Below are 12,185 nucleotides of genomic sequence, written 5' to 3'. Positions count from 1 at the left end.
GGGGAGTACCAAATGATTATGCAGCACACCCCCTTGCTTTTTTGATCATAGCTTAGCAACTGTAGTTAGAAAGGCCTGACATCAAGCCTGTTGTTTTAGATATACATACATTGCATTTATGTATATTTATTTGCAGACTTTCTAAACAGATGGTTGTTTAGAACGTCTACAGCACTTTGACTGCGATTTCATTGTTCTTGACAATGACAATAAATAAATAAATACTAAATACTAATACTCTTTAAAAAAAAAAAAAAATGTGTATCATGCTCTGTTATGTAAGATTTCAAATATTCAATTAAGTCCATAAACTCATTAGGAAAAGGTCCTAATTGCTGAGGAGTTGGGGTATTTTCTCCCCACTGCAGGCCATTAAAAGGAATGCAGTTTTAAGGTGCTTTAACACAAGAATGGAGCCTCAAAGTCTGAAAGTGAAGCCAGTGGCCGAGTCAAATGAAAAGAACGTTTTTTAAGGAATCTGTGCAGTCCTGTGAAAAACAAATTAAACCATTACTTCTTTCGGAGGAGTTAAGAGGATAAGTAGTAGCCAGATGCTGCTAATCAAATGCACTTGACTAACTGATCTTTAGCAAGTTTGGACACTTCTATAAAAGCAGTATTCGTAGTTTTCTGGTCTGGAGCATTCGGATGTGTTACTACAATGCCACATTTTCCCCAGGAGTGGACGGACCAGCATATTCAGCCAGATCTCAGATTTTTCAGTGAACAGAGACACTGTTAGAAAACCCAAAAGCTCAGATTCTACAGGTCTCAATTCGCATGGTAAATATTAAAGTGCATGACAACACAATCAGAAAAACTGAACAAGTATTGCTTGTTTGGAAAGGGTTGCTAGGAGAAAGCCTCATCTCTGTAAAAAGAAAGAACATAGTGTACTTAGCTTTGCAAAGTTTGCATCTGAACAAACCACAGGACTTCTGGAACAATGTGCTTTGGACATATGAGTGGAGTCATAATGTTTGGTAATAATGCACTGTGCCACTTGTGGCAAAAGCCAAACTAAAGGTTGGCTGAAATTGGGTCTTGCAACAGAACAATGATCCAAATTATAGCAGTAAATCAACAAAAGGAAAAGGAAAAGATTAAGGAAGGAGAACTGTGCATAAATTAATCCTCAAATAGTTGACCTGCTATACCTAATGAGCTACATCAACCCTAAAGTTCTTCTTAAGTCAGACAGAAAAATATTACCTCAAGTTACTTAATGTTAAGATGGCTCTACAAGATACTGAATGGGGTGCACTTGGTCTTTCAGGGGTTTGCACAGAGTCTGTGAAAATGTCCATTTTCACATGATTGCATATACACTGTGTGGCTGCTGCCATAGTAAGTATAGCAACATTAATTCCAAAGTCAAAATAAACGCAATTATTTTGTCCAATTACAGAAAAACATATAAAGCCTGTTGTTTTTTTAAGAGTTTGCCAACATTAACGCAGAAATTAACCTATTTAATTTAGTTAAAATTAATTGAAAAGGGGAGACAATGTAATCGGCTGGCAGAATTACACTTCTTATCATTCTATGTAAGGAAAGTGTAAGGATCAGAATTTACACCAGATCAATATTCAAGATGGAATAAAACACGAATCTGAACCAGTGGCTATTTCTAGGTAAATAAACGCGAGCTGGAAGAGTGGCAGCTCTGTAGCTCCTGCATGTCTAGACATTCATGAAGGTTGACTCAGCCCAACAACAGCTTAAAATGATTTTTCATTCTGTTTGTCTTCAAAATGAGCCGAGACAGTCGTTCTACAAGAAGAAAATTTTGTGAAAGTGAAAATGCACTGCCTGACATTGCAGCATTGTTTTTCATCCACTGACTCATTGCGTTTTGCCGACTGAAAGTCTTGTTTCAATTAAGGTAGGGTTCCCGAAGCAATCTTAAGTCTAGTTTGATCCAGTTTGGGTATGCAGGCGTGGTGAGTCATCATGATTGTTGAGCTTTTGTTTGAGTGAAATGCTGTTTGGATTAGGAAGAAGACTGTTTGGATTAGCCCTCAGAGTATCTTAACCAAGGCATCTGAAGAGGGAGTGTGTTTCTAATAAAAGGCACGACAGCGTGTTTGTTTTTAAGGGCCGTTCCCGTTCCCTTGTTGAATGAATAATTTTCTCCACAGTTGCCAGTTATTGTGCACGCATGCAGTAAAATCATGTTAAAAGTCCCCCTTTAAATCCCTGTTTGCCCATCAGGTATGTCCATAGTGATGACAGATATTCTCCGCCTCATCCCTCTGGCTGTGCTCTTCGGGATCTTCCTGTACATGGGGGTCACCTCTCTGACGGGCATCCAGCTGTACGAACGCATAACGCTTATGGTCACGCCTGCCAAGCACCACCCGGACCACATCTACGTCACCAAGGTAGCACACGCAATAGCAGTGTTTACATGCCCTCTGCTCTATTATGAGCGGTAACATGGAGAAACCAAAGCCAGCAGAGCAGCAACTGCGGGACCAAAATGACGTCCGTCCTCAGCGTTTGAGTTAAATCAAAAGAAAAACAGAGAGGCTTAGATGCTGAGAGTCAGAGACATACTACAACGTCACAGTGGATAATGACAAATCCCAATGAAAACCATGCACACCAGATTTCTGGTTTAAAGTCCTGGTTTCGAAAGAGTTTTTTCCTGGAGTTTGGACCCAAATCTGAGAGTAACCTCAACAGTTTAGGGAAAAGCACAGTTCATTTTCTGGCCATCTGGTTACTAATTCATCCATTCCTCTTATTTCACCTGCAGCTGTCAGACTATAGCATAGTTTTATCTACTCTTTGTATTACTGGTGTCAAACCATTTACATCTGTAATTTAAAACATCTAATTCAAATATTAAAGCAAAAAAAATCAGAAAAGATAAAAATAAAAACTAGATTCTAGAAAAATGTCTTAATTTTAGTCTTTTAGCGTTACTTCATGTCGTGTTGTGCTGTATTCTAAAACCTTGTAAATTTTGCCTCCCGTAAATCATTCAGTATTTATATTGCATCAGCTGGCTATAGCATTGCCTCAAAATGCTTTATATTAAAAGGTAAAGATCCTGCAATACTCGAGAGAGTCTTCTATAAGAAGACACATCCTCCTCTGTCACACCAACCCTCTGCATGTCCTCCTTCACTACATCCATGAACCTCTGGATGAAGCTCCGTCTTCAACATCCTTTGCCCAATATATTGTTGCTGAAATTTGAAATAAATTAAGGCGCACACAGCCAGGCTGTCTTTATGAGTTTCATTACTTTTGTTAAGCGGTCAAACAGCACAGGCAATGTGACAGTAGCCTGCATCTTTATAGAGACGGGTTATCTCTCTGCCATGGTCACAGAATACTTTGTGTAATAAAAAAATAACTCGTACATCAACATGTGATATATCTGGAAAATAGCAAAGCTCCGATATTGTCAGGTCAGCTAATCTTAACACCATCAAACCAACTTAACACCTTCAACTCAAAAACATAACCTCTTTTTCTAAAGTTGCTGTGTTTACATGTGCAGCAGATTACCTAGATGTTAAAAAAACAGTTATAACTGGGATGTAGTGGGATCTTGATGTACACACAGCAGCAGTGCGTGAAAACACACACTCTCCATGGGACTACATAGTAGGATTGTATTTCATGTCTTACCAGAAACTTAAACAGCACGTCCTCAAGTGCGCAGATGCTTGCTCTCTCTATTATTTTTTTTTAACAGCACAGTTTCCAACCTAATAGCTCACGTAGAAAAGCTTAGATCTTGTTATGTAGGGAACACTCCCTGCTAACATGTCTCCCATTCACAGCCAGAGCAACTTTGCAGCTGCTTATCGTGATAACTTGCAATAAAGCCTATGAGACTGTAAATAAATTACAACCATTCCCATGTCTTAAAATCCAATCTTAATGGCTTTGTAATTCAAAATTTTCCCTGGTGAATTTCTTAAAAAAAGAGAGACAGAAAATCTAACCCTCATGCATGTTTAAAAAAAGATTAGATGCAGAATTTTCCACTAGATGGAGCCAAAAATGTGATTTGTGCATCTCTGGATATATCTGTCTGTGCTGTAATTTCCTGGTTTCTAACCCTCTGACCAATATGTGTGTGTTTCTTCAGGTGAAGACATGGCGCATGAACATGTTTACCATCACCCAGCTGGCATGCATCGTGGCTCTGTGGGTAGTGAAGTCTACTGCGGCCTCCCTGGCGTTCCCCTTCGTCCTCATCATGACGGTGCCGCTGCGACGCCTCATCCTCTCCAGGATCTTCGAGGAGCGTGAGCTCCAGGCGGTAAGTTTAGGTAGCAGAGGCTTTCCGAGAATGTTTGCCACAATCATCCGATCCCACATAGCCTCGAGATACTTACTGTATACGGCAAATTTAAAATTCAGCGGACGTTTGCATGTTTTTATATCGGTCTAATACTGACTTGCAGGGCTTGAAACAAATTTGACCCCTGACAGTTCTGATGATTATTTTTGCCCCTGTGATCATTTCATCCAAATCATTTCAAGACATATGCAGATATTGCTTTTTGCTTTTGGGTTTCATGTTTTCTTGGACAGATCCACCTAAACCCATACATGTCATCACTGTCAAATTAAAACCTTCCATTTCCTAAATGTCAACTTTTTAAGAGCAAGAAAATAAGCTTATTCTTAACATGACCACCGTTCATGTGTTCTCATGAACCCTCTGCGCTGCAGAATTGCCCCAAACCACCTAAAGGACTGGCAAAAGTTGAAAATTGCCAAAGCTGAACCTCCTTGACGTCAAATCCTCCACTCCCTCGAACCTTCACCCTTGTATGAACTCCATAATAAATGTTCCTGTTTCACATTCTTTGCTTTGCTTTTCTGCACTATAGACAATTGGTAAACCAAAGAAAGTCAAAGGGGAAAAATGGCCTTGTAGCTCTGGTTTGTCTCATGTTCACATTAGTGGATGAAATAATGTGAACCTGAGGGAAAGTCATTCCTAGAAAAACTTCTAATGATCCATGTATGGGAAATGCAAATTAAAAAAAGAAAACAAAAAAGAAAACTACTAAGTACATGATTTGGACCTTTGCTAGTCAAGATTGACACATACCATCAATGATTTTCTACAATAATTCCATAAATATAACCTAAATCCCAAAAAAGTGGAAACAGTTTGTAAAATGTTAATAAAAACAGAATGCAGTGATCTGCAGATCTCATAAATAAATCCATATTTTCTTCACATGGGAATATAAAAAAACATATCAAAGGTTTACATTTTCCTGTGTTGCTGCATTTTCTTGCTTCCAGAAAAATACTAGCTCAGTCTGAATCTGACACATCTCAAAAACGATGGGACAAAGGCAACAAAAAACTGGGAAAGTAAGTGGCACTAAAAAGAAACAGCTGGAGGAACATTTTGCAAGTAATTAGGTTAACTGGCAACTGGTCGGTTACATGACTGAATAAAAGGGAATTGTGGAACACTCTCAGAATAATATTCCTCAGTGTAAAATTGTGAAGCCATATGCAAACATGATCCAGAAACACGCTTCTCTGGGCCAAGGCTCATTTAAAATGGACTGAGGCAAAGTGGGAAACTGTTCTGTGGTCAGACGAATCAAGATTTGAAATTCTTTTTGGACAACATAGACGCTGCATCCTCTGAACTAAAGTGGAGAGGGAACCTCTGGCTGGTTATTGGTTCAAAAGCCTGCATTTCCGATTCTAGGGGGATGTATGAGTGCCTTAGTTTGCACATCTGGAAAGTCACCATAGGGTATATACAACTTTTAGAGCAACTACACTACCATCCAGACAATGTCTTTTTGAGAAGGCCTTGCTTATTTCAGCAAGACAATGCTAAAGTGCATACTTCATACCTTTACAAGACCTTTCTGAAACATTTGGGACATGATGGAAAATACAACAAAGCAGGCCCAGGACTGTTAAGCAGCTAGAATCCTCTATCAGACAAGAATGAGACAACATTCCTTTCCCAAAAGTCCAGCATCTGCTCTCCTGAGTTCATTTACAGACTGATGTAAAAAGACGATGAGACGCTACAAAGTGGTAAACATGTACCTGTCCCAACTTTCTCGAGATATATTGCTGCCATCAAACTCAAAATGACCGTATGACCTTGAAATGGTCATTTTTTTCTCAATTTAAACATTTGTATTTTTTCTGTGTTCTATAGTTCACAAAATATGGGTTTGAGATTTGCAGATCATTGCGTTTTCTATGTAGTTAAAATTACAGCATTCCAATGTCTTTTTTGTTTTTTTTGAACTGGGGATTGCAATTGTTTCACGAATGTTCTTCTTGTTACCACATTTTCCAATAACGACCTATAACTCAGTTCTAAACTGTATATAAAGAAAAAGAATAAAATAAAAATAAAAGCAGACGTTTTAAAAAATGTCTTACTTTTGTCTATATGTTAAACATAATTTGAAAGCCTGCACCTGTGATGCTAAATTGGCTAATGCAGATTAACACAGAAAATTAGATAGACATTACTGTAGTCTGCTTCTTCAAGATTTGGTGACTTTTAAACAGTCAGGCTAGCTTTTTCCATCTGTTTCTGTCTTTGTGTTTAATTTAGGTTAAGTTGCTGCCCGTTGCTATTTAAACTCGCTAAAAAGTCAATAATAGCTGAGCAGTGGTAAACCTTGAAAAAGTTATACGCAAACCAGAAACCTTCAGATTAAAAGTTGTGCCTCGCCACCGCAGCCAACAATTATCAAAAGATGCAGCTTTTATTTTAAAGGTTAATGTTTTCTGTTTCCAGAAAACAGTTTGTGTCACGCTTTTCCTAATTTCACCATTGCTAGCAGAGTACCTAGCGGCAGCAAATGCCATCAACCTTCAGCAACCACTTGCCAAGTGGTCAGGGAATACATGACTGGCAGATGGTTGCCGGCTGGTCTCTTGGGCTCTGTGCTAAAGCCTTAGCTTGCGAAAAGCAGCCTATTTTTTGTCAGGCATTGATCTTAGAGGCACTAATTGCTGTGTATAATTAACAGAGTACTGCTCAGTCAAAATGCATGCATTGCTGTATTTAAATTATGAATAAACAATGATGGTGTCAGTGTGCTAGTTTATTCCACAGCATTGTTTTAATTGGCAGCGCTAAACTATTCTTAATTTGTCCAGAATGAACATTAAATGAAAATAATAAGGTATTTCAACCCTTTGCAGCTGGATTGTGATGAAGATTCGCCCAACTTTGATGAAGATGGACGAGATGAGTACAATGAGATCCACATGCTTGTATAAATTTAAGCTGGAACCAGCTAAAAGGATCACCTACACCCTGCAGGTCTGACCGATCGGAGGAAGCAAATCTTGGAAACCTCATTGTCTCTGGATAGCAAGAGGAGCTTCTGCAATGGTGTTTGTAAAATATACAGAATCTATAGCTGGATAAGCACTTTTTACCTTTATTTAATCCATTTTTTTAAAAGCACATCTAATGTTAGATCTTTGTGGTGGTGTCGATGTCTTAACCCTGACAGAAATAGCTCTGAATGCATACCTGAAGTGGACTATACCAAATCTAGCAGCATACATAACTTATATGAACTCTTTTTACCTGATGTCTCCCTTTAATTAGTCTGCAGGTTCTGGGCATAAGTGCAATGATAGTGGGGACCTTTAGGACTGCAGCAGGCTTGATTAATTCAGGCTTATTTTGGGACTGATCTGTGAGAAAGGAAAGATTTTCTTTAATGAGGAGAGGATTTCAATCAAACTTAATAATGTTTTCAGATGAACTTTCTCTAAATGTAAAGCCTTCAATTGGTTTTACTGCCTCTGTTGTTAAACTGCCTTTTTCCTTTGTATTACTGCCTTTGTCTATAGGTTGCAATGGTGTGCAAACAAGGAGTTAAGTCAGTCCTTTTCCTTTCTGTACAGACTTGTAGGAAAAAAAGGTCACGTTTCTCTGCCAACCCAGCTCCCTGGCACAAGTCCTCATCTCTAAATGTAGTCTCCCGTGAATCCAAAATCCCCTAGAGACTGTGCCTCTTCATGGGCTGCCACTGTACTTTTTTTAAGGTGATTAATGCCCTCCACTGATCCCATTATTATGACCTTGGATGTATAAGTAAATAGCTAACATGGTCTAAACCTATTTTTCTACTTTGTTGTATCTATTTATTTTGTGACCTTTTGGACTTAACGCTATACCATGTTCTTAGTGGTATTTAGATTTCGGATAGCTTAAGCTACTGTTAGAGTTAGTGTAAAATATAAAGAACATTGTGTAGAGTGACACGTTAAAAACAGAAAAATGTGTCTTTATTTGAAGTATCTGTCAGTTTTTTGCTAAATTTGGTATATTTTTTAAGAGATGTCATGAATAATGCACTTGGCTAACACAGACACGATAGTACTGAAAATGTTGGGGAGCATTTAAACATTTGCAGGATGCATGAAGGTTGCATTGCACAGACTGACTGTGAGCTTGGGATTGTAATTTACCATCTATTTTTAGAGTTATCCTATATTGCAACGGACACCTGTTGCTTCAATAGGTACACCTGTTCATCTCTTTGTTATCGCAAATCTAATCAGTCAATCGTACTGCAGCAACTGCAGTAATGTATGTATGCATATAGACAGGTCAAGATGACTTCTTGAAATTTGTCCAAGCATCACATTTGGGAAGAAAGGTGTTTTTAAGTGACTTTAAATGTGACATGGTAGTCGGTGATAGGCAGTCTGGTCCGAGTATTTCCGAAACTGCTGATTTTCTAGGATTTTCCCACAAAACCATCTCAAGGGTTTACACAGAATGGTCTGAAAAAGACCATTCTGTTCTCTTTCTGGGTGAAAATGCATAGCTGATGCCAGAGGTCAGAGGAGATTCTGCTTTGAGCTGATAGGAAGGCAGCAGTAGCTAAATTAACTGCTCATTGCAGCCAAGGTATGCAGAAGAACATCTTGGAATGAACAGCATATTGAACCTTGAATCGGATGAGCTACAACAGCAGAAGACCAAAAACCTCAAAATCCCTCCGCCAGATCTCAAAAGGGGGTCCAACCTGGTACTACCTAAGGTGTACCTAATAAAGTGTAGTTTTGACACATGCACATTTTCAGAAACCTTTCTTATTTCATGCTACACAGAAACACATAACAGCTGCTGTACATAAAACAACAAAAAGATAAAACTAATTCATTAATTAGTGTTGGAAATTGGTGTGATTTTACTATATTTGGCTCAATGGTCCATTTACGGTCAGCAATTAAAAGCTTAGGAACTGAAAGAAGAAGCTTCACATTTAGATGTTTTGAGGATATTCACTGTCTGGTTCACCAAACATTAGGATTATAAAGTTTATTCGTATTGATTTAAAATAGACGGGAGTTGTTGAATACAACAAAAAAAGTGAGCACATTGGGTTCTGGTCTTTTTCCATGTTTGCATTCGGTGGCTCCCTTGCTTTCATCACTGACACACTCGGGAAGCGTCAGCTGAGTCCTGGGGATTCTAACTGGGTGGATATCTGCAGAAAGTCAGCAATTGTCTGCTGTTTTTTCTTACAATATCTTGATGGCACACTCTTTGATCACATTCAGTGAAAGTGGAAAAGAACAGCAGAGATGATTGAACCCAAACTCAAATTCCTCACTCTGGGGGATGCTTGGCAAAAAGGTTAATTCAACATGAAAGTCTGTTTCTTTGCACTGTTACTACCAAAATGTATCTACTGCTAACATTTAGTCTATGAACCTTTTAAAAGAAAACAGTGCATAGTAAGTTAGGAGAGAGAGAGACTGCTTGGCAGCTGAAGAGGTTTCTATAAATTACTGGCAAACAAGGCCAAAACCCCACTATAAACATACTTTAAATGGTCAGCAATGTACTGTTATTCATCTTATTTCACATAACCATGCCCTATATTATGAGCCATGCAAAGATTCAGTCTCAGGGGAAACTGACCTTTGATCTGTAAATATTGCTCCCCAGCCTTTAGTTTGTTGCCTCTTTGTGTAAATAAAGCGGTCAAGGCAATCCGGCGCTTGCTAAAATCTATGGCTTACAGTCCCGGCTTTTATGTTGTACAATGTAGGAAAAAGAGGTCAAGTGCGTAGAATTATGTGTTTACTCCAGTGAAGTGACATAGAAGTTTAACGGTAAATGAATCTCTCTTTCCCCCCTAGATTGTTCTCTGTAGGCCTGCACTTGAAGCTCCACTTTGATGTGAAGCGTACACCTGCTGCAGTCTGTATTTAATTCTGCAGCTCCCCGAGTTAATGAGTAACACAATGTGCTTTGAATTAGCACTCTGTAGCAGTTTCATTTAAAATGGGCTGCGTTATTAATGGACCTTTTCAACCATGTGTTTATGTTTCAGGAGTTTACAGAGACTGGAATGGCAAACTGAGGGCAGAGACAGTGAGGTATTTTCTTCATTATACCCACCCCTATCCGTATTCGTGACATTATTGAATGTTTGCCTCTGACTGAGTGTGTTTTTAGGGGCAGGAACTTGATTTATGGAAGTTCACTAATGACACAACTATGAGTGGTCACCATGTTAGAAAGCGCACTGCCAAATAATTTTGCAAAAAAAATGAAAAAACTATTTTTGTTGTTGATGTTTTGGGGTTTTTTTTTTTAACTCTTTTTTTTTTTTTGTGTGTGACATTTATGTATTTTTTGTAACCTAGAATTATTCTAATATTGTATAAATTTAAAAAGTGTAAACTCTAGATTGCCCTGAGTAAGCAAGCATCCCTCATATTTTCTGCCTTACAGACAATTTTTTCAGTTTGTATTCATCTCATTTACAAGGACGACAGTTCATTTGAAATAATGAATACTGAAAAGAAATTTAGCAAGCAGCATTTGGATGGTATTGTGGCAAAAACAATGTGTAATGACCATTTTTAAACACCACGGCCAACCAAAGAATTATTGCTTCCTATGTCCATTTCTTTATAACCCCAATGTCCCAATCTTCCGCTGGCTTCTTCCAGCAGGCTAACACACCATGTCACAAAGCTCAAGTGATCTTAAACTAGAGTTCAGCTATCACTCTAATTGAGCACCTTTGGGATGCAGTGCAATGGGAGATGGTAGATGTGCAGCCAACAAATCTGCAGTAACTGTGCAAAGCTATGCTATCATGTCAGTCTGAACCAAAAATCTCAGAGGAATGTTTCCACCACCTAATTGAATCTGTGCAATGAAAGATTAGGCCAGCTCTGAAGGCAAAATTGGGTCCAACCTGTTAATAGCAAGGTGTACCTAATGAAGTGACCAGTAAGTGTATAGTTTTATTTAGAAAATGAAAAGCATTTATAAATCTTTTCAGGCAGACTAACATTGTTTAATAGTTTGTTGAAAGCTTACATTTGTTCTATGTCTAATAGTTTTGTCAATATTTAACTTCCATACCTAAAAAGCACACACTAATGTTAGTTGTACACAGAGCACTAAGTCCATTACTATGAGAGACTAAGAGTAGATGCTGTACAGCCAGCTGTGAGTGGCTGAGAACATGAGAATCAAAAGGGGGGTAAAGATTTTATTTTTTAAAGTGGTGCCATTAATAACTAAATATGCAGTGAAAGCTTTGATAGTTCATTTTTTAGCCAAAGTTGTTGTTTGTCAACAATGCTGTGCTGATTCGACCTGTGATGGTGAAAGAGGCTCTGAGGTGTATGCCCGATACAAGTGTGTGTGTGTGTGTGTGACACGAGCTGCTGTGTCTGTGGAGCCCACAGCCTAAAAAGAACCAGCAAACTTACCAAAACATCCTTTCAGTATTTACACAAGAGAAAAAGTGGTGGGTATTATTAAGATAAGAAAAGGTGTGGCGCTGCCTCTTGGTCCTGTCTGGTGTTGGATGTCAGAACACACGAGATGTAAAGAAAAATCGTTCTGGTCTTTCTGACCCTTAAAGAAAATTCTGTCATGTCAACGTTCTCACGTCACCTCATTTCGTCACCTTATGCCTCAGTGGTAGCAGGCCAGGCCACCCACCCAATTCTAAGACTTAGCTCTGTTATTTTTGAACCAAGACTAATCCACTGTCATCAGCTTGAGTGAAGACATCTGACAAGCTTGGGTCTTTAGCATATTGAATAGTGTACTCGGTTTGACTATATATAACGATAAATCAGATACATGTGAAACGAGATTAACTGCTACAAGGAAATGCAGTAATACTGATATTTTCTTAAGAGCAACA

At 38.6% G+C, this 12,185-nt stretch overlaps 1 protein-coding gene across 5 annotated transcripts in view; it reads left to right on the top strand.

Annotated features, from left to right (window-relative positions):
* The window catches only part of slc4a3 (solute carrier family 4 member 3), a 41,382-nt gene extending 30,792 nt beyond the window's left edge, over window positions 1-10,590 (top strand). For 4 of the 5 annotated variants that reach the window (XM_026144039.1, XM_026144037.1, XM_026144038.1 and 1 more), the window contains 3 exons: window positions 2,215-2,384; window positions 4,112-4,285; window positions 7,180-8,109. In XM_026144039.1, the coding sequence (XP_025999824.1) occupies window positions 2,215-2,384; window positions 4,112-4,285; window positions 7,180-7,257 (422 nt within the window). In that variant the 3' untranslated portion in view covers window positions 7,258-8,109. Of the gene's footprint in view, window positions 1-2,214; window positions 2,385-4,111; window positions 4,286-7,179; window positions 8,110-10,343 lie in introns of those variants that run through there. The other variant, XR_003269909.1, reaches the window with a different exon arrangement.
* Window positions 10,591-12,185: the final 1,595 nt, after the last annotated feature.

Source organism: Astatotilapia calliptera, chromosome 16 (assembly GCF_900246225.1).
Source record: "Astatotilapia calliptera chromosome 16, fAstCal1.2, whole genome shotgun sequence".
Taxonomy (NCBI): Eukaryota; Metazoa; Chordata; class Actinopteri; order Cichliformes; family Cichlidae; genus Astatotilapia; species Astatotilapia calliptera.
Note: the sequence above shows the minus strand (reverse complement) of the source record. Positions and strands in the feature narration are given on the sequence as shown.